The following is a 23,248-nucleotide window of genomic DNA, read 5'->3' on the forward strand; positions in this document are numbered from 1 at the left end:
ATTACCAGGCAATGAGCATGCATTTTATGCTCAGTGCTAAGCGCTCAGCGTTTCTTAAATGCTTTGGCTGCATCTAAAATCGCACACTACACGAGTAGTCACTACATTTGACTTAGAATTTACTGCCTGATCATAAGAAAAATACATTCTTTATAGTATGGATGTGAGTAGTATGAATGAAGTTTTCAATGTACCTCTGTCGATATCAGGTATCAATACCTAGCATAGCATCAATTGGATGTGCTCTTCATAATCTTGCTAGAAGTAGTACGCCATCCGGGCATTTCTCACATACAGTTTTTCAAATACTGTAATTTCAGACATACTACTCGGCTAGCAAAGTGTAACTTACTATATTGTAGGGAAGTATACGATTTTGGAGGCAGCCTTTGACAGTTGGAGAAGCGTTCAGCTTTAGAACACTGCTCCCATTTCTGCACTGCAAAAAATTATTTGGTGAACACTTGTAGCCTGCTATAGGGCTATTTATTTAGAATAGAGTGGAGGAACTATTACGTCAATTTGTATGCAAAAACCCTGAAGCGAGTCAGCATTTTAGCAGTTCCGGTTCCCTCGTACCAAAGTCAATGGGTTTTTTCAATGGGGTTTCAGTAAAATCGCTTAAATAAGGTTTGTGGCTAACACAAACTGAAGATACTTTCACGTTTTGTTCTACGACACAAAACACATCAGTTACAGCACACTCTTGAATTTTTAAATTTGTTATACTTCTTTAAAAGGACTGTTGCTATCAAGTTGCTAAATTGGAATGCAGGCAGTGTCGGGGACATTATACGTCATTAAGCTGATCTGGTCTGGAGCGCAGCTCGCTTGTGCTGGACATTTGGATTTGTCTGTTATTTAGGTATTTTCATGAATAGTATCTTATAGTTTGTAGTATTATTATCGGGAATTTAGATTGTGTGTAGATAATTCCTTCACTTGTAAAGGCTGTCGCAACAGATTCATTTGATCATTTATTTTAATAAACAGTATTATGAAGGTACTGCTTACTAGTGCAGCCTGTCTCTTTCCTGCTCTCACTAATGCAAATGTGTGAATAAATGTGTAAAATACATTCATGTTAACTGTCAGTTTCACGTGATCAAGTGATTTTTCATCTTTTTTCCTTCATCTGAACACATTTAACTCGATCATAACTGCAATGCATAATACTACATGCAATGCAAAATAACTGCATGATAATACTATGTAGGCAAATTTATACACACAGTTTAAAAACTTTTAGAACAACCGTAAACCAAAACAGATGTATTTCCCATGTAAAAACGATCCAAAAGGCACATAGGTCTTTGTGTTTTTGTGTATTTAATTGTTTATATTATATACCGTGGATTGTAATATAATAAACAGAGAGATTAACTTTTTGTCATGGACATTATTCCTAAAAACAAGCTTGATAAGTTGTCTGTGGCAGGGTGGGGCTGACGTCACAGACGAGCGCCCCGAGAGCGCCCCGTTAATAGCCTAATGTTAGCTTTTCAATTCCTACGTTTGTATTTAAGATCCAAAACAAAATGTGTAATTGTAATGAACAGTGTTTGAACACAGCTTATTATTTGCAATTTTCGAAAAGCCTATGCAAATCCTATAGGGATTTTCATGAGGGAACCAGTTTTATGCTAGCAGCCAATTAGCCTACAAAGTGACGTCATAGTTCCTCCACTCTATTTGTCTTTCACCTAGTGTGAGATGCATATGCTTCTTGTTCCCTTTGTGGAATGACAATACAGATACTGCCACCTGCTGGTATGGAAAGATATTTACTCAGTAACGCACAGAACATACATTCTCAATTCAGTGGGCAATCATCCATTCGGAGTGTTTATGCACAGCTTTTTAGTCCAGATGTGGCAGACGCAAGGTAACATCACAGATATTCATATTTCACTAATTATTGTTGCTGGAAATGATCAACTATTGTCATGTTTTGGGCTGTACTTATAGGTCGAACCAGAAAAACAATGATTTACACTACTTGTCAAAGTAAAAGTCTTGTCACTTGACCAAAAATATTGTACAGTTTAGAATATAAATTCATGCTGCAGTGGAAACAGAATTAATATTATGTATGACTCCCATGAGCTTGGAGGACTGCATCCATACATCTCTGCAATGACTCAAATAACTTATTAATAAAGTCATTTAGAATGGCAAAGAAAGCGTTCTTGCAGGACTTCTCTTCAATGCCTCCTGCTTCATCTTACCCTTGTCATACTCAATAATGTTTATAAATGGTGACTGGGCTGGACAATCTTGGAGCGCCTTCTTTGCTTTTTAGGAACTTTGATGTGGAGGCTGAAGTATGAGAAGGAGCGCTCTGCAGAAGTATTTGCCCTCTCCTGTGGTTTGTAATGTTATGGGCAGCACAAATGTCTTGATACCTCAGACTGTTGATGTTGCCATCCACTCTACAGATCTCTTGCACGCCCCCATATTTTTCCTTCACCAAACTTGACTGATTTCTGTGAGATTCTTGGGTCCATGCAGGTTCCAGCAGGTCTTCTGCAGTATTTGTGATGATTGGGATGCAGTTCAACAGATGATTCATTAGAAAATTGACCTTCTGCCACTTTTCCAAATGATCAACCAAAAGTTAAGTTATTATTTGTTGCTCTTATAATTAGGATCAACTACAAAACTTTTGTCAGGTAGTGTACAGGGTGGCTGGTAAGCTAGATGGTGAAGGACAATTGTAAGTAAATGTATGACAATATTAGCATCCTTTCTCTCTGTTTTATAGTCTAAACCATACCATAATACTGTTTTTTTGGAAAGGTGTATGTAGCGTTTGATAATTTTTATTGCATTCATTCATTCATTTTCCACTGTTTTCCAGGCTGGGATGCGGTGACAGCTGTTTTAGGAGAGAACCCCAGACTTCCTTTTCCCCAGACACTTCCTCCAGCTCCTCAGGGGAGATCCTGAGGAATTCCCAGACCAGCTGAGAGACTCTCCAGTGTGTCCTGCATCTTTTCCGAGGCCTCCTTCCGGTGGGACATGCCTGGAACACTTCCTTAGGTAGGCGTCCAGGAGGCATCCGAAACAGATGCCCGAGCTACCTCAGCTGACATCTCTCGATGTGAATGAGCAGCGGCTCTACTCTGAGCTCCCTATTCAAAAGGTTGCACCGTGCCACCCTGCAAAGAAAACTAATTTTGGCCACTTGTATCTGTGATCTTGTCCTTTCGGACATGACCCAAAGCTCATGACCATAAGTGAGAGTAGGAACGTAGATTGAACGGTAAATTGAAAACTTTGCCTTTTGTCTCAGCTCCTTCTTTAAAACAATGGACTGGTACATCGACCGCATTACTGCTGCTGCTGGATCAATCTGCCTGTCAAACTTACGTTCCATCCTTCCCTCACTCGTGAACAAAACCCCAAGATACTTGAACTCCTCCACCTAGGCTAAGGACTTTCCTCCAACCTGGAGATGGCAAACAACCTATTTCCGGTGGAGCACCATGGCCTCGGACTTGGATGTGCTGATTGTCATTCCAGCCGAATAATAATGCATTGCAAAATGTAAATTAATTGAATTAAACTAAGATTTAGAGTGACGCAGTTGTACTGTAGGTAGTGCTGTCGCCTCACAGCAAGAAGGTTGCTGGTTCGAGCCTCTGCGTTTCTATGTGGGATAGTAGGGACGTGTGCACGCTAGACGTACCTGATGAGCGGTGGGGGTGAGTTGCAGGCGACATACCCGAAGAGCTACGAGGTATGCGGTGGAGAGGGGGTGGGCACCTTATTTAAGGACTGGGCGGGAGACACGCGATTTCCGGGAGATTATCATTCATTTGCGGGCATCCGGGAGTCTCTATGCATTTGCGGAATACTCCCGCAACTTCCGGGAGCCTTGGGATGTTTGCGTAGTGTATGAGTGAGTGTGTGTGTGTGTAAATGAGTGTGTGTATATGTTTCCCAGAGATGGGTTGCAGCTGGAAGGGCATCCACTGCAAAAAAATATGCTGGATAAGTTGGTGGTTCATTTCGCTGTTGCGACCCCGGATCAATAAAGGGACTAAGCCGAAAATGAATGAATGAATAAATAAGATTTAGAGTGCACTAAAATTAAAGTGTAATAAAAAATTAATAAAGAAGTTTTGGTGAAATATTTCTTCCAGAAACATTGCTATAACTAGAGAAACTGATAATTGAGTGGTTCTGCTTGATTGCTTTAATATATCACATTATTTGAGTTTCTGCAAAATTATACCACTACTGACTACTTTGCTCATGCTTTGGATGTTACTCCAAGAAAATGGTCAACCCTACATTTCCTCATTACATACACATACTTCTCATTGTTTTCACTTATTACATATTCAGTAGTGTGTGTGCAGTCAGTTGCATTTGATCTTTGTTTTGTGTCGTCACTCATTTTATTTTTAGAATGTCTTTTTTGAGTCCTTGTAATTGCTTTTCATGTTTGCCTGTTGGTCTAACTGGGTTTTTGTTTGCTAATATCCATTATCATTGTTCCCTATTTAGATTTGTTGGTAATGCTTATGTCATTGAGTAGTCACTAATTGGCTGTTAGTTTAACTTTAACCATTGATAAAGCATTCATTACATAAAGCGTCCATTTATTGCTGTATAATGAACACAACAGAGATGTTACGCAACTACAAACACATGCTACCATTCACAGTTCTGTTATGTAATATTTGTCTCTAGCTCTGTCTCTTTTAATCAGTGTTTACTAGATCGAATTGAAGAGTTCACTGTGAATTTCATATTAGATAATATGATAACCTAACTAGACGTGTCTGTATAAATCTTTACTGACAATAGAAGCTAACTTTCTATTATTTTTGTGCTCCACAGGAAACCTCATACATAGCTTTGAATCAGCCCAAGGGTGAGTAAAGTTTAACTTTAAGGTAAAGTAAAAGTTTGCACATGTGCGCATTATCTGTTAGAAACAGTGTGCAGTGTGTCAAATGTCACTTAGCATGGTTTCTTAGTAAGGCTGAAAGAGGAGGAAATAGGAACATATCTATAGACGTGAGATGGCAGACTGAATTCAGCGAAAAACCAAATCAGTCCACGATCGCTGACTTCCTCTCTAGCGCAGAACACACTGTTCTCAATGACATTTTGTTCTCTATGTTATGCAACCCTTTGCAGAGATGGGGAACAAGGCAGTTTAAACTGCCGTCTTTATGAAAGCACTGGTCTCTTTTAGTTCCTCATAAACTATTTAACCCTTTTCTGTTGAATATTAATTCCAAAGAAATGAAAATATAATGATTATTTACTTAATTTTGTCATAATTTTATAAATACAAAATAATTTTTATGCTGTTTTCACATTAAAGTTATTACTTCATCATAAAATTAAACAATGAATGTGCAAAATAACAATAATTCAATAATTATTTAATTAGGACAGTAAGGTCTGACTTTGTTAAGTCTTGCCACTTAACAGAAATAATACAGTAGGTTCTTTGGATTCATCTTCAATGCCCCCTCCATCTTACCCTAGACTTGCTCAGTAATATTCATATCTGGTGATTGGGCTGGCCAATCTTGGAGCACCTTGACCTTCTTTGCTTTCAGGAACTTTGATGTGAAGGCTGAAGTATGAGAAGGGGTGCCATCCTGCTGAAGACTTTGCCTTCTTCTGTGGTTTGTAATATAATGGGCAGCACAAATGTCTTGATTCCTCAGGCTGTTGATGTTGCCATCCACTCTGCAGATCTCTTGCATGTCTTAATACTGAATGTAACCCTAAACCATGATTTTTCCATCACCAAACTTGTTTGACTTCAATGAGAATCTTGCGTCTTGCATATGTTCAAAACATAACTTCGACTTCTTTTATGATATAATTAAGACGTTATTCATTTTGAATATGAAATCGAAACTCAGACACAAAGCATGTGGCCTTAAAGATTTTTATTGTAGTGAAATAAAGAGTAAATTATACAGAAATATTGTATTTTACAGCTGTACATACTACATCAAAATTGCAGACTATTTTTTATGTTGTACAATTTAATTACTGTAACTATTTACATAGCTTCATACTGGCAAGATTCAATATTAGCATATGAGATCAGTGTAACACATTTAATGTGTCACTACAGTTCAGCTTAGCAAGGTATTTTAAAGCTAAAGTGTGCAGTTTCACTATATTAAAATAGGTTATCCTATCTCAAATAAACTTAAAGTCCTGTTTGGTATTAGAATGCAGTCAAATTAATCTTATTTAATCACATTCCACATTACGTTTGCAGGAGTGCTCAGTGTGATGCTTGAAAAGTATTAATAATCAAACAAACTCACATTTTACAGCATATTAACAAGCAAGCGATTGGTAGGGAAAGATAGTGGCAACCAATGCAGCAAAGTATGAGTACCTTATTTTGACATAGCAACAGTGGGTTAACCAACGAAGTGAGTTTAGGGTTGGACTATTGGACCGATGGAAAGAGTTTGGGAAACAGTTGCAGATTTCCTTGAGGATTTTTTTGCACAAAAATCGCACACTTCACTTTAAAATATTAAAGGATTAGTTCATCCCAAACATGAGAATTCTGTTATTAATTACTCTCCCTCATATCACTTAAATCCCTTCGTTCATTGTCAGAACATAAATTAAGGTATTTTAGACAAAATCTGAGAGCTCCCTCATCCTTTATAGATGGCAACAGTACCCAAAAGTCCATAAAAGTCCAACAAAGTTGTCAAAGCATTTTATGTGACTTCAGTGGTTCAACTGTAGTCATTCGAAGCTCCATGAACACTTTTGTGCACATAAAAACTGTAAAAACCTTTTGGCTATGTCTACTACATTAGATCAGGGTGGACATTTACTACGAACAATATGACATGTTTTTGGTGCACAATAGTGTTCTTGTAGCTTCGTATGATTACAGTTGAACCACTAAGGTCATATGGAATGCTTTGACAATGTTTTTGGTTCTTTTTCAAGACTTTTAACTCAGGACCATTGCTGCCTACGGAGGATGAGGAAGCTCTCAGATTTGATCTAAAATATTTCATTTGTGTTCTGAAGAGGAGTTAAAATGACATGATGGTAAATAATTAATAGCATAACTAAAAATGTGGGTGAACTGATCCTTTAATAAGGCGTTTAATATTGCAATTAAGAAAGAATCACTTACACATAAGATTCCTTAGCATAGGAGAACTCCTCAAAAACAGGCTGACTACACCTGCGTGACACTTTCTCATGTTTCAACTGGGATACCGACTCGGACATGGCCCTCTGCCGGAATGTCACCAGCTGCGGTTTATCTAATTGAATGCTCTCTGTGAATGTTTCTAAGCATTCTGTGGACTCGTTTACTTTGTAAATGTCTAGTAGGTTGTCGTTCATGGATATGGGACGAGATTTCTTGCCTAGTTCTCTGGCGTGTTGGACTGTCATTTCTCTGTATTGTGGTGGGGCCTGGTGAACTCCAGTCTGAAGTGCCTGTTCGTAGGACGGGGGGCTGCATGGCATCCGGCTGTCCACCTGCTGGAAGACTTCAATGGCAGAAAGAGGTCGTCGACGGCGAACAAGTTCATCTGGGTTCTCTGTCTCATTTTGCGAGTCCTCCTGGAGAGTTTCACATGGGAAGACCACTTCCTTCTGAGAGTCCCCTTTCTTCAGGCTGCTTCTGTTAAATGTAAAGTTTCCGAGACTCTTGGCTCTCATTGAGAGGGATCGGCGGGTAACTTCTTGGTCGCCTTGAGCATGGTTATGTCTAGATTTAATCATGAACGATGCATGCCTGGTGGACTGGGTTTTGCGAGGGTTTGCAGGGGATGGCAGAGGTGAAGGAGTTTTTGACTGCTCTGAGTGATTTGAGGAGCTGCTATCTGAGGAACAGAATGATGGACAGGAACCAATCTTAGATGTTGGAGAAGACACAATGATAGGCAAGTCCATGTTAAAACTCCCAGCCAGTTTTTTGAGGGATCTTCTGTTCTCAGAGCGGTTGGGAAGCAGGAAAGAGTCATCTGAGTTCTGCTTTTTAAGCGGCTGATTGTCAAAGTGTTCCTTCTCTGTTGAAAAGTCATCATGGCTGCGAGCAAGCTCTCTCAAACCCGTTATAGGGAGAGTAGATAAAATGGAGGGCTCAGAGCTTCGTCGGCTGAAAGTTTTGGTGAATGTGTCAAATATAGCATCAGAGGAACAAGACTGAATGTCAGAGCGTCCCTTTTTGCTTAGGCCTAGGCTCCCATGTGCCATCATGCCTTCTTCATAGCTCTCAGCTTCCACACAGTCACAATCCGCATCAGGATCTGTGCTGTCGTATGCAGAGTCATGTTGGTGGACTTCGAAAGATATATCAGGGGACATCAAGGAGGCTGAATCTGTGTAGAATAATTTAGGCGTTAAAGGTCTGGGTGGCTCTTTCATGCTTACAATGCTCTGTTTGTTCAATGATGCTGACTAGCCAATAGGTAAGATCATCAGTTGGCAGAAGGAACTTTTTCCTGCAGAAAAATCCAAGCTAATTTGGTAGCTGTCTTGTGAAACTTGGTCTAATATGTTTTAGAGCTGCAGGATTCTGGCTAAAATGAGAATCAGGGTTCTTTTACTTAAAATAAAGATCACAATTTTCTCACAATTCTGTACATGTAAAATATAGGTTAATATGAGTAGCCTATTATTATTGTTATTTCTCAAACATATGGTAAAACAATACTAATACTGTTATGTGTAGGTCTACTGTTAGTTAAAATTCAAATTTTTGAATTGACTTTGAATGGTGGACTTAAACAGACTTACAATATGTCCTGGTCATTAATGCACATGACATCAAAATACAGCTGTTCATTATTCTGAAAAATATTATGTTTGAGACATATGCTTGTCATTTGTTATTGACAACATTATTAAACATTATTAGAAAAAAAAATTCTACTGGTAAAATCAGACATTTGTCATTATCAGATTCTTTCTTGCATTATATTCAGCAATTTATATGATAGAGTAGTTATACTGACAGTGTTAAACATTTATTCTCATGCACAATACTTTAAGTTTGCTATGACAGAAAAACATATTAAATGCTTGTCTTAATCGTAACTCTACAAAACAATATGATTATTTAAATGATGTGCACAATTTCGGTTTTATTTTCATTGCTAAATGCGGTTCTTACTTTTCACGGGGCTCCCAAACAATCAGTCTGTGCCACAAACTGGATGTTATTTGTAACTTTATTAGCTGTTAGTTACAGCCTATGCAAGTTCTGTTCACTAAAGTAGGCTTCATTCACAGGCATGCACGCCCTCTTTGTGGTAACAGCCTACGGTCTGCAGCTCATGTGACGTGTGATTTCGTGGCCGCGAATACATTATTACATGAAGCCAGAAATGACATTTTTCTGTAAATTATGCCTTATTAATACAGTATGTGACTCTTTCAACACCATTTAGAGGTGTCCACGTTGCAATGAGCAACGTATGTAGAACAGTATGAAGACTTTGCTTCTCTCCATAACTTGAAAATATGATTGGCAAAATCGTAGAAATGCTGGGTTAAGATCGTCTAGGGGGTGGAATCGAGATTGCAATCTTTTATCGATTAATCGTGCAGCACTAACATGTTTATTACATGGAACTAACAATGGTTAGTTGACCCAAACAAATACAATTAATTACTCAACCTTATTTAGTTCCATTTGTCATTCATCTTCAGAACACAAATTAAGATATTTTGAATAAAACCTGAGAGCTCCCTCATTATCCATAGACAGCAATGGTCCAGACTTGTGCAAAGTCCAGAAAAATACCAAAAAGACCTCAAAATGTGAGTTTTTTCAACAGATTCTTAGCATAGGGCACACAATTTCGAGACTGCTGTGCTCTTTTTGAATGTTGCACTTGGTCGCTCTGCTGATGTATACCTCGGATGTGCCTGTGCTTTGTTTCAAATAGAGGAAGTGCTGGCATGAGGGGTATACATCAGTACACAGTGCTCATGAACCTAAAGGAATTGTTGAATTAAGTTGATATCTTTGTTTTAATCGCACACAAAAGTATTCTTGTAAATTCATAATATTCCAATTGAACACATGGACGATTTTGATAATGTTTTTTTGTACATTTCTGGACTTTGAATGAGTCAGGATCATTGCTGTTTATGGAGAATCATAGAGCTCTAGGATGTCTTCTAAAATAATATTATTTACAGTTAAGCAAAGATCTAAGACATTTAAAACAACATGTGGGTGAGTTATTCACAAAGGAATATTCATTTTTGTGTGAGCTAGTCCTTTTTTATTTTATTCCAGTTGATCATGAGGTTGTTCTGGTTGGTAGACCAGAGATGGGAGACCTCATTTTTGGATCATCACCATCCTACAGAGTTCTGCCCTAACCATGATCAAACTCACCTGTCTGTAGCCTTACAGCAGTGGTTCTTAATTTGAATCTTCGGGCCTCCCCACTCTGCACATTTTGTATTAATTTTTAATTTGACGTATAAGGATGAGTCCATGAAATTCTATGTTAATGAACTGGTGATGAGAATCAATTGTTTTATGTAAGGAAGACGGTGTTTTATGTAAGGAAAATGTGCAGGGCGGTGGTCCCAGGCCAGAATTGGGAAGCAATGCCTTACAGTAATCCTGAAGTCAGTAATTGTGATGTGTTTGATTTGGGTTGAAGCTAAATTCTACAGGACATTGGGGTCCCTCGACTGTGGTAGACCTTAAACAAATCTTATTTCATACCAGTTCTATGTATTCAAGCTTGTTTTTGGAGCATAGTAGCTGATCAATCTTGGACCCGTTTAGATAAGAAATCACTGGTAATTAAACTAGACTGGAATTGGGAACCACTGACTTACACTACCCTTGAAGACAGTGATTAGCTGTTTCTGGTGGCTCTGATTATTGTTGAAACTAAATTCTATAAGACTCTGACCTCCCATGACTGTGGTAGACCATCAGCTAACAATGCGCATACCACTTCTAGGCAATTAAGCTTGGGTTTGGAACATAGTAGCTGATCAATCTTAAATCTGGTTAGATAAGTTAGAATTTACTGGTCATTAAACTAGACTAAAATTGGCAACCACTGCCTTACAGTAACCATGAAGACTATGATTAGCAGTTTCTGGTGTGTCTGATTAGGTTTGAAGCTAAATTCTACAAGATTTGGCCTCCCATAGCTGTAGTAGACCATCAGCTAACAATCTGTTATACCAGTTCTAGATGATCAAGCTTGTTTTGGAACATAGTAGCTGATTAGTCTTGGACCCATTTAGATAAGTTAGAACTCACTGGTCATTAGACTAGAATTCAACTGGTTTGAAATACTCCAGTGTCTGTGTATCTTCACGCTTGATGACCTTCATGGCCAATCACAGTCATTTATTTTGAGCATGTGAACACACTGGCCAATCAACAGTGTTTAAGAACTCAAGTACTCAAAAGCTCTGAATTGTTTGCGAGAAATGATAAATTTAGGTATTGATTGGTTTTAAACTCAATACTTTTGACAACTCTACTTTAATACCATTGCAGCAACATGTGAAAGAATCATTTTCCAACCTAACCAGCTAAGACCAGGCTGGAAATAGCTGGAAATGGCCAAACCCCCTCTAAAACCAGGCTAGTCAGCCAGCTAAAATCACTCAACCAACCTAGGCTGGATTAAGCTGGATTTTTTAGCAGGGCCAACATTGAGTTTGTTCATATTTGACCCAAAGTTGGGTTACAACATCCCACCATTTTAAAGTGCTCCAAAAAATTGAAACTGATATGATGACTATTAGCTGATTTGTTGCTGGTTCAAAATGTTACCAAAGCAGCTACTAATTTCAAACCATAGTGACCATCTTATGATGTTTTTTTTTTATTTGTGATTTAATTTAATTTGGCTACACTGGTGGCACAGAAAGACTCATGTTTTCAGGTTGTCTGAATGCAATAGTAGCTATTTACAATAACAGTTTGGTGAACATCCTGTTCAGACTTGCGTGTGGTCAACCTCAAAATCATAAACAGGGCTCTTGATTCTGTAGGTAAGATTATTTAATAATTTTGAATCAAGACACATACTATGAGTTGTTGCTTCAGAAAGTGCTAACTGATGATCCATAGATTATGTAACTTTAGGAATGGTTTCATATTTTCAATGTTTCATATTTATTTACCCGACTTGTCAGTGGCCTTCCGATCTTCTAGATCCCCAAACAACGTCAGGATATCATGTCCAAATATCTCACAGCAATTCTCAGTCAGGAACTGTATAAGTTTTGTGACCTAAAAGAGAAAAGAAAGTCTATTTAATACAGCGCACTAAGTAGTGTTTGCAAACTCTGTCACGGTGCTTTTGGTATTGTGGTTTTTATGCATCTAAAACCGCATGCAAATGACAGTGCCAAGTTTTGATCTTAAATGAACAGATTAGTCAAAGCGAGATTGCAGAGGTGTCTCATAAAAAAATAAAAAACATTGCTGCATTACTGAGACATCTGGTATACATTCTAGCTCAGACTACAGCTTTGTGTTAAGTGCTGTTGAAACCGGACCTCAGGCAAATAGATAATTTCAGAATTTATTTTAAAAAGGCCATGTCAACAAAAACCCAAGTATCTGACCTTTTCCACAACATCTACGTCTAGGGGCTGGCTGTCACGATGCAGCAAGGTTGGAGCAATGCACACAGCTAGATTCTTGGCATCCATTTTGTTGGTTTCTGATCGCTGGCTGATGTGGTGAAAAAGGCACAACAGGTGCTGCAGGAGGAGACTGTTTGCTTTGGGCAACTTCTCGGCCATTCTGAGAGCAATGGGAAAACAAACGGTTAGGTCCTTTGAACATCTCCTCAGGCTTTGATTTGATTGGAGAGGAAGGACAAAAGCAGAACTATCTTTCTGACATTTTGTGGTCAGCTTCTAATTTCCCTATTCACAAATCTCTAAAGGGGACATAGAAAGTCCAAAGAAACCCCCTGTTACTATCACCCAGTCTGTGCCAGGGACTTTTTTGTTTTTGACAGCCCCCGCATCTGCTCAGTTTCTCTTTTCATCCCGAAACTACAGTGAGTTTACTGTAAGTTAAGTCCTGCTCACCCTCTCAGCTCACTTTGCACCTCCTCTGTCCGCTCTTTCTCCAGAGCACCAATCCAGCTTTCATAATGCTCAGACATCAGCAAACCTCCAGGCAGTTCCCTCAGAAAAATCTGTCAGTGAATTAAAAACACAGAAATGACTCATTAAGTCTTAGACATATCAGAAATTAAAGAAGGGCGTAGATGCGAGACATGCATAGGAAAGACTGTTTCCAACGTAAACACTGAGGGTGTGTCTCAATCAGGTTGTGGATCAATTGGTTATATATGTGACATTATGCACTGGTAAGGACTGTGAGCTTGGTTCACTACACATTGGGCAACTGAGTGTGATGTCCTCATTGTAGATCATGAAACTAATAGTAGTAACTAACATTTTTCATATATTACTTTTTACAAAATGTTTAAAAGAACATTATAGTTAAATAGTTGTTTGTTTCATATAAACCAGCAACATTTCAACCACTAAACAATTCTGAGTGTTCTAGATTGTTTTTAACCTGTCTAGCTATCTTCATTCTAGCTATCTTCTTTCTTTAGACTATGCTTGGTTGCGTATGATTTGATTTATGGGATTTATATTTCTGCTTCCGAACTTCCGTTAAATTTGCATAGTACGCATTGATGCTCCCTAATTTTCACAACTTTACAAAAAGCAAACATTTTAGAGTGCTTGAAGAATTTTGCAATTGAGACAGGACTTACAGTAAAATGGGTCCCTAATTAGTGCACTGACTTCTGGATAAGGTAGCTGATTGAGACGCACCCTGAGCATTACCAAAGACTATGTCACTTGTATAGTTTAGAATGGGAAAATTGTAATGATCAACATGGTGAATGAAGCCCTGCCTTATAGTATAATAGCCAATCATTGATCGCTATAGACGTTTCATCAGGGGAGGGACACGGTCCAGACATGTGCTATTATGAAAAATTTTGTGGTCAACAAACGTACTGGAATCTTAGCGATTACTTGCTTTACAGACTTGAAAAACAGATCCACATAAAGTTTACAATCTTTTTAAGTTTAAATGAACCAACTACACTTGCAAAACAAATGTATTTTTGATTTTGTAATCTGTATGAAATGAACGCGAGGTGCAGTCCATCCTGTACTCAAAGACCCACAAATTTGTAAACAAAGAGTTGCTGACATTTTGAGAGGGAACTTGCCATCAAGACCAAGTTGGGAATTACTTCTAAAGACCAGTGCGATCGAAGGCATTATTTAAAGGATGATAATGTGTAACAGTCAAAAATGAGGTTAGTGTCGTGATCTCATTTCTTTCGAGTGCGCAGACACATTATCTTGGGCAACCTGAAAAATTCATTTTGATTCAACCGTTTAGAAACAAAACTTATGAGACAGTTTAGTTTGAATTTGGTGATTTCAAATATGTAATGTAATCGTAAGCTTGGCACAGTTTTGGAGAATTTGATGTTTCCCCATTCAAACAGAAAGCCTAGGCATACTGTCTTTTAAAAATGGCAGTCGAGTGAATTGACTTGCCTTAAAGGGACTTTGGTATTACTCACCTTCAGCAAACCAACCAAGAGTGTCACAGGCAGGGCATCCATGTCCACCTCAGCCCCAGAATTGAGCTGATTTCTGAGAGTATGCAGGTTTTTGCTGTTACATGAGACTCTAAAGACCCCCTCAGTAACTGGCCCCTTCCTGAACAACAACAGGAGTATTTCCTGTTGAGGGACAAACAAAGAGACATTTTAGACTTTAGAAACTATAGTCAGCATAACAACAACATTTAACAACAACAACAACAAAAATCATCCTGTTTACTTTCTACACATTCTAGTTTTGACAGTGCAAATGCCAATTCACATTGTACCAATCGACGCTACCAACCAGTGGGATCTTGTTGGGTTACTGTGTTATCTTATTGCTGGGTTACCATCATTCATTCATTCATTCATTCATTCATTCATTCATTCATTTTCCTTCAGCTTAGTCTCTATTTTAGAGGTCGCCACAACAGAATGAACCACCAACTATTCCAGCAAATGTTTTATGCAGCAGATGCCCTTCCAGCGGGATAAACACCCACATACATTCCTTCACAAACACACACACACACACACACACACACACACACACACACATTACGATCAATTTTGTATATTCAATTCACCTATACCACATGTCTTTGGACTGTGGGGGAAACTGGAGCATCCGAATGAAACCCACACCAACACGGGGAGAACATACAAATTCCACACAGGAACGCCTCCTGGCCCAGCAGGTACTTGAACCAGTGACCTTCTTGCTGTGAGTTGACAGTGGTAACCACTGAGCCTCCGTGTTGCCGGTTTCCATCATTATGTAAAGAAAATCTCACTAAATGTGAATTAGGTTTCCATTAAATTGTTAGAGAGGCTGACTGTAGTATTGGTAACCTAGTTACCAACAGTAAACAAGACAAGCATAATGGTGACAGCAGATTATTCACATGGATGTAATGTTTGCTACGATAGAGTTTGTTCGGCAAATGTGTTTCCATATATTCCATTATTTGCCTTAACCCTTTTCTGCAAAGTCCAAAACCACCTCAAGCTTAAAAAAACATAATATTAATGAAATGTGCCATTTCCATCACTTCTTTCTCATGCGATACTTCACCAATTGCATTTGAAGATCCAAAAAACATTTAATCTGTGTCAATATGTTAAGTTTTGGATTGTCTGAAGTACTCAGTCTGGAGGTTAGCTGTCTGTCAGTGCACTTTGATGTGGTCAACAAATTTTCTTTTATGCTGGTCCTGACCAGCAAGACCAGCCTTGAGACCACCAAGACTAGCATTGAAATCAGCAAGACCAGCATCAAAACATACTTTACCAGAAAATGCTGTTTTTTCAGCAGGGATTTCACTTCAGTTTCTTCGATTTCTTTCTTTTGCAAGGGCGTTTTGGCAAAAATTCAATGTTGTTTTGTATTTCTATACTGAATCAAAAAGATCTTGAAAAGCTCTGATTGAGGTTTAGATAAGGCTAGCAAGAAATCGCAGAACGTCTAAAAAAAGACCCATCACATGTCCCAATGATTGCAGCTGTAGTTTTGAAGACAGATTGCTTGCTCCTGACCCCCCAAAAATACACAAGCAACAATAATGCATCAATACAATACATTGACGTACAGCAATTGGTTTTGGGAGCGCAGTGTCATCTTGGAGATTTCGTCCGAACAGCAAGTTCTTTGTACTGGACTCAGGATGAGCAGTAACACTTGGGCTTGTGGAGCTTCTCTTCAGCTTAAATGGGATTTTAAAGGACTTTTTGCCTCCGTTTTCCCCTGAGGCAAAGCGAGATACATGGTTAACCTCTAGTAATTGAGTTAAACATTAAGAATTGTTTACATTTACTGAAGGTTTTAAGGCATAGTTCAACCAAAAAAGAAAAATTCTTCACATGTTCCAATCCTGACTTTCTTTCTTCTGTAAAACAGAAGAAGGTCTTTTATTTTTTCTACTATGGATGTCAATGCTTACATGTTTTCATCTTTCTCTTAAAGTTTAGTCAGAATAAACATGTTTATAAAGGTGTGACCAAGATCATTTTTAGGTGAACTATCCCTTTTATGATAGTCAGCCTTCAGACTTTGTTTTTCACAACTTTGTTCTCAAGCTTTTTTTTTTTTTTCTTGCTCCCACTCAGTTTCACAGTTTTTTTCTCTCACTGGCGGGCACCAAACCAAACATGTGGTTTTGAACAGCCATTTTATATAGTTTAAACTTACCAATCGGCTGCTGTGCATGTGCCTCCTGGTTATGCAACTCTTTTGAAAGGGCGGAGTTTTTGCCGTTGCTCTAGAAACAGGCACATGTTTGTCATGAGCACATGAAGGAGTAGTAGGGTGTGACAACAAAAATCATCCATGTTTTACATATAGACACGTACTTAAATGTGTACCATTTTAAAAGGTACCACCCAAGTGACAGCTTTTGTACCTTCATATATCTAAAATGAAGTAATAAACACATCACTCACATCAACAAGTAAGTCAGAGTCCATCCCATCTCCACTTAGCGTTTTATTCTGTAAGACAGCAAGGTGAATGTTCAGTATTTCTACCACAAAACCCAAAGACATTTGCAGACCAAAGACTTACATCCTCTGAGATAAAAGGGAAATATCCCATTCCAAGCATTTATGACCTTTGCTGATCACTAATGTACTGTAAATGAATCAGAGGAAGGTGTACCGTGGTATTGCCGCTCAGCACCTTCATGAGGACGCTGGGGGGTGGGGAAGTGCTGCCCGCTAACAACCTTGCCTCCACAGTTTTCCTGTCACCACATTTCAAATTGCAAAATTTCAGTTCTGCAACTACTGTAAAAATAAGTAAACAAAACCAAATATCTCAACTAGCCTGAGCAGCTAGAAAACATGTTAATTTGCTTTTGCAGCATTAAAGTTAGATAGCTTTAACCAAAAACTAAAAGTCTGTCACCATTTTATCACTCTTTACTTGTTTGAAACCTTGATGAAGTACTTTCTTCAGTTGAACACAAAATAAGTTTTTTTTTTTTTTTTTTTGAAAAAAGCTGAAAACTGCTAATCATTGACTTTAATAGTATTTGTCAATTGAAGTCAGTGGTTACAGGTTTCTAACAGTTTAACATTTTTTTTATTTGTGTTCAACAGATGAAAGAAACTCATAAAGGTTTAGAATCACTTAAATATTGAGTAATATTGAGCAAATTTTCTTTTTTGTGAACTACCCCTTTAACTGTAGATATGTGGCAAAACTGAATTTCATAATTTCTTGATTTGCATGTTTTCCAACTGTTGTAAAAGTACATGTAGTAAACGTTAGAGTTGTAAACGAGTGCTCACCTGTGTAAAGTCTGTAACCAGTGATCCCTCAGCTCAGGCAAGCTGCAATGCAGAAAAAAGCATGGCTTGAGTTAGTAATCCACAGTAGTCGTATTTCGCGTGATGATGATGATGTTGTGAGTGTAGAGGCCACACACCCTCGACCTCTTTACAACAAAAAGGGCAGGAAAGTCTCAGTGAGACACGAGGACAGGAAGCAACATCACAGCTAGAGATACCACTTCCTTCTTTCAGACCGTGTCTCGGTGACAAGTGGAAAGTTTATCTGAAAGACTTGCAGCTCTACGGCCTCCAGTCAGATTGGACCTAGTAGAACATGTAGCTGAGATGTGTGTTGACAGTTTTATTTTTGGAGTACATAAAGATAGAGCTTTTTTCTGCAGAAGTGATGACTAAGTGTCTTCCTCACGGAGGTGAGGTACAAGTTGAAGACAAAACTTTTAGCCCTCCTCTGAATATTAAACAATTTATTAAATATCGTTGTGCTATTTAACAGAGAGAAGTTTTTTTAACACATTTTTAAACATAATAGTTTAGTAATTAATTTATTTTGTCTTTGCCATGATGGCAAATAATCAATAATTTTCTAGTTATTTTGATACTATCAGTCAGCTTAAATTGCAGTTTAAAATTCTTAATTAGATAAAAAAAGCAAGTTATTTAGACAAGTCATTGGATGAACCTGTAGTCACACTGGACATGTCTCCCCATAGACTTCCATTCATACGCATGTAAATGCGTCAGACCGGAATTGCAAGGTCATGCATCAAATTTCGGAGGTCACTGCGGTGCAAAGTTCAAGCTTGGTGAACTCTGACCAGCGAAATCGCATCAGTTGACTGCGTGAGACCAATCAAGGATCAAAACATGACCTCCCTGGACAGAAATTTAAAATCTGGAGCAATCACTCACTTTTTTTAATGTTTAATCATCTTATTTAATCCCACCCCTTTTCACAGCATCGTACAACAGAGATTCGCTGGCTCAAACTCTAGTGTGACTGCAGCTTAACTGTGGTTTGCTCTGAAGCCAATCAAAAAATACAAACATACAGTGCATTCAAAAAGTATTCACAGTTCTTTTCCACATTTTTTATGTGACAGCCTTATTCCAGAATGGATTAAATTAGTTTATTTCCTCAAAATTCTACTCACAATACCCCATGATTACAATGTAATCACATATACATAAGTATTTACAGACTTTGCTCAATGCTTTATTGATGCACCTTTGGCAGCAATTACAGCCTCAAGTCTTTTTGAATATGATGCCACAAGCTTGGCACACCTGTTCTTGGGAAGTTTTGCCCATTCCTCTTTGCAGTAACTCTCAAGCTCTATCACGTTGGATGGAAAGTGACAGTGTACTGCCATCTCTTCAGAGATGTTCAATAGGATTTAGGTCTGGGCTCTGGCTGGACCACTCATGGACATTCACTGAGTTGTTGTGAAGCCACTCCATTGATATTTTGGCGGTGTGCTTTGGGTCATTGGCCTGCTGGATGATGAACCGTCACCCCAGTCTGAGGTCAAGAGCACTCTGAAGAAGGTTTTCATTCAAGATGTGTCTGTACATTGCTGCATTCACTTTTCCCTCTATCCTGACTGGTCTTCCAGTTCCTGCTTCTGAAAACCATCTGTAGGGCCAACACTAGGAAACAACCACACTGGGAAACAACCACACTCTTAAACATACTCACATACACTGCATGCCCAATTCACCTGTACCTCAAGTCTTTGGATTGTGGGGGAAACCGGAGCACCCGGAGGAAACCCACTCTAACATGAGGAGAACATGCAAATGCCAACTGACACAGCTGGGGCTTGAATCACCGACCTTCTTGCTGTGAGACGATTGTGCTACCCACTGCACCACCATGCAGCCCCGAACCAAGTACACTTGAAAAAAAAATTTTTTTTTTGGTTTATTTATTTTTTATTTATTTATTATTTTGATCATTATTCAGAAGATAATGTGTTGAGGTTGGTGTCGTAATCTCATTCATTTTGAGTGTGCATGCACATTAGCTCAGGCAACCTAAAAAAAAAATGCCAATTTTTTTGATTTAACCATTAAGAAATTAATCTTTGAGCCAGTTGTTGTTAAATTTTATCGGTGATTCCAAATATGTAATGCAATCATAATCTTGGCAAACAGTTTTGAAGAATTTGATGTTTCCCCATTCAGACAGAATGCCCGAGCATACTGCTAGAGAAGTGTTTCAAAGATGGCCGCCAAGTGAAATGACTTGACTCAAAGGGACTTTGGTATGATTACTTAAAGTACTTCCACCTGAAAAGGAATATTTGAGTAGGGAGCTTTCTTTGCATGTCATTCAATCATAGCAAACTAACGTAAAAAGGGGCATGGTTAAAACTTTTTGGCTGAAGATATCAAACTGACATCAACAAAAAAGGACCACTACACCAAACTTGAAAGTGAATGGCCAGACATTGATTAAAGTTTAACAAAATAAACAAAAAAAAAACTATTTAGTGGATTAACTTGCACAGATTAAATAAACATTAAATTAAAACTTTAAGTCTATGTTATTGGTAAGTATAGTTTTTAAAAATATGAAGAGTTCAGATGCAAAAACCTTTAAGTGCCATCTGAAATTTTTTTCTAAAGTTAGCAGTTTTCTCAGACTTCTATTACTCAATTCAGTAACCATCTTTATAGCAAAGAATGGGGTATTTTCAGCAATTTTAACATGAAATAACTAAACATAAACAAAAGGGGCAGACATTTTTTAGAGGTTTTTGCATCTTAACTCTTAATTTATAGTTTCAAATATGTTCAATCGTTAGTGTCCAACACATTTTAGTAAATGAAAAAGAAAATCTTTCTATTTCCCTCAGTGCCATGATTCTCATTATTGTTGTTTTATTGGAAGGCCTCTATTGGTTTTAAAAACATGTGACTGAATCCACAACTAACTTCACTTTTTCTGTTATAGCAACAGTCCAATAATGCTGATTATGGAAGATTATGACTGACTTCCCTTTAATAGCTCACGTCTGAAACCACACATTCATCTAAAAGGAGATATGAATGAACCACTACAGTCCCACAGCAATTGGTAACTTTTTGATTTAGTGGCTAATTCGTATAAATTTGTACGATCTCATTTCTACTTTTTAGTATTATTAGCTCATCCCTCATTGAGGGCTAGGGTTAGGGGTGGAATTTGGAGGCACGGCTCTTTTTAAAAATCAAACATTTTCATATAAATGAAGTTGCATGTGTTAAGCAAATAAGGAATTATGGATTTGATCAACTGGTCTCTGAACGTAATTGACACCATCTTCTTGACAGGTTTCGGCTTGGGAGAGCCCACTTGTCCTGCCGGGATGTTTGCAGCTGGATACATGATCGACGATTGATGAAAGTGGTCAGTGCGGCTCAAAACCCCACCAAGCTGGCTGACTTGATTGAAACGGTGGTAAATGGGGTCGCTACAACCAGACTGTAGTCTTAGACTGAAAATTGGGAAAAATCTGGTTGAAACTAGCGGCTTTGCAACAAGATTTGGCCAGACCTGGAGACCAGTGACAGACATTAAATTTCTGTGAAATTGCCATTATTGACCCAAATTTGAAATACTGTTCTTCTCTTTCAGTCTCCCTGTGTTTTTCCTGCCAGACGGTCTTGGCTGGAGACAAACAACTTCTCCCAGATTTCAAGATATGGAGACTGTAGCGGCCTCATGGCATCAAAGAAGAAGGCAGAGAGTTTTCACTGATGCTTGTATGGTAATTTATTTGACCAAAAGCCAAAAACCCGTTGTAACTGTATAAAACGATTCATATGATTTACTTGTTTCCTGTCACTGTGTTGCGAATTGCATCGTAAAACTACACAGACCGAAAAAAATAAACACAGAGTAAACAATCACAAGGATGTAAAGCATATTATACACACATTCACAATACAAACTCAAAGCATAGTTCAGTAAACAACATCAAAGTACTAGTATACAAATACAAAACAACTATACCTCGTTCTGCTTTGCCATAAAGGAAAAACCAAATAACAGTTATTATTCCTATAACTGGAGTCTGCTGTTTATAGCTGAGTTTTAGCACAAGGTAACAAGACAACTTATTAAATTGAGATAAGATAGCGGCGTGTACACATTGCTAAACCCAGCGTCTATCCAATTTTCACACTTTTGCAGTATTATTCCTCCTCATTTTGGGTCTGTTGGCATCAGTTGTGCCTTTACATCATACACCCAACAAGAGATCTTGGATATTTGTTTGTGCATTCTGGACAGTTTTATTAGCAATCGTCGACTCATCCCTGAAATCACCAGAACACCCGAGGCTGAGCTCTCTGCACCTGGAAGTGCTCAAAGTCTTCGATCTCCTGTTTGAGGTTTAACTTGTTGATCTAAGCCATCATTGACCTGAATGACTTCGACAACTCTACCTTACTGCCACTGGTTTCTGGGCATCATTTCCTCTTTAATTATTACTATGTCATTGACTTTGAGATTGCAACGAGGTGCATGCCATTTCTGTCATGTAGAAATGTTTAGAAGGTACTCCTTTTTCCAACGACACCAGAACTGCTCTATCAAGTACTGAACTCGACGCCATCTTTTTGTGGTATACATGTCCTTCTTCTGAAAGTTTCCAGGAGGTGGAAGAGCAATCTTTGATGTCATTAGAATAAGATGATTTTGCGTTAGGGGTTCCAGAGATGAGGGATCATTCAAACTATTTACTGTCAATGGACGACTATTCATAATTGCCATTGCCTTATAAAACAATGTTCTCAGGGATGAATCATCGAGTCTGCCTACCGAGTCCTTATTTGTTGCTCTCAGACTCCACTGGCATGACTTGATGCAAATCTCCCTTGATGACAAACCTTTGTGTGATAGTGGGTCACAATATATTCTGTGATGTGGCTATCCTTTGGCAGGATAACTGGATGCTTTAGCTCTTCACTCAAGGATGCCTCTTTCAACCTTCCTCCAACACGAAGACCTCTTCTTAATATTGGATTAGGGTGAAAGAGCATGCTTGAGTTCTGAAAAAAATTGTCTCCCTGAATCATTTTTATCACATGACAGAATGCTTTCTGTTGGACAAGCTTGATCAGGACCTCAGAGGCTTTAACCTGTTCTTCCACTTCCAATGTCATTAAGTAACTTCTGACTTGTAGCTAGTCTTTTAATTACGGCAATCACCTTAATAAGTGTTCTCCATGAAGAAAATGATTGAATTGGTTGAGAAAGTTTAAACCATCACATCCTTTGGTTGCAAGGGCAGAAACAGCTCTGACCTTAGGATCACCTACAAGCAAAGTATCGGAATGTT

General features: G+C 38.4%; 1 protein-coding gene and 1 long non-coding RNA gene across 4 annotated transcripts in view; one reads left to right on the plus strand and one right to left on the minus strand.

Annotated features, from left to right (window-relative positions):
* The first annotated feature begins 4,713 nt into the window (after positions 1-4,713).
* Positions 4,714-21,668, plus strand: LOC141379257 (uncharacterized). Its single transcript, XR_012395765.1, has 4 exons — positions 4,714-4,885; positions 20,878-21,000; positions 21,237-21,363; positions 21,541-21,668. It is a non-coding gene; the product is annotated as an uncharacterized lncRNA (long non-coding RNA).
* tagapb (T cell activation RhoGTPase activating protein b) overlaps positions 5,905-23,248 on the minus strand; it is a 74,421-nt gene continuing 57,077 nt past the window's right edge. The window contains exons 4-13 of one of the 3 annotated variants that reach the window (XM_068215422.2): positions 17,919-17,960; positions 17,284-17,368; positions 17,070-17,117; positions 16,819-16,888; positions 16,220-16,374; positions 14,607-14,768; positions 13,072-13,181; positions 12,598-12,778; positions 12,151-12,259; positions 5,905-8,354 (exon numbers count right to left, since the gene is read on the minus strand). In XM_068215422.2, coding sequence (XP_068071523.1) covers positions 7,153-8,354; positions 12,151-12,259; positions 12,598-12,778; positions 13,072-13,181; positions 14,607-14,768; positions 16,220-16,374; positions 16,819-16,888; positions 17,070-17,117; positions 17,284-17,368; positions 17,919-17,960 — 2,164 coding nt within the window. In that variant the 3' untranslated portion in view covers positions 5,905-7,152. Of the gene's footprint in view, positions 8,355-12,150; positions 12,260-12,597; positions 12,779-13,071; positions 13,182-14,606; positions 14,769-16,219; positions 16,375-16,818; positions 16,889-17,069; positions 17,118-17,283; positions 17,369-17,918; positions 18,036-23,248 lie in introns of those variants that run through there. The other 2 variants (NM_001365334.1, NM_001004548.2) reach the window with 2 other exon arrangements.

Source organism: Danio rerio, chromosome 20 (assembly GCF_049306965.1).
Source record: "Danio rerio strain Tuebingen ecotype United States chromosome 20, GRCz12tu, whole genome shotgun sequence".
Classification (NCBI taxonomy): Eukaryota; Metazoa; Chordata; class Actinopteri; order Cypriniformes; family Danionidae; genus Danio; species Danio rerio.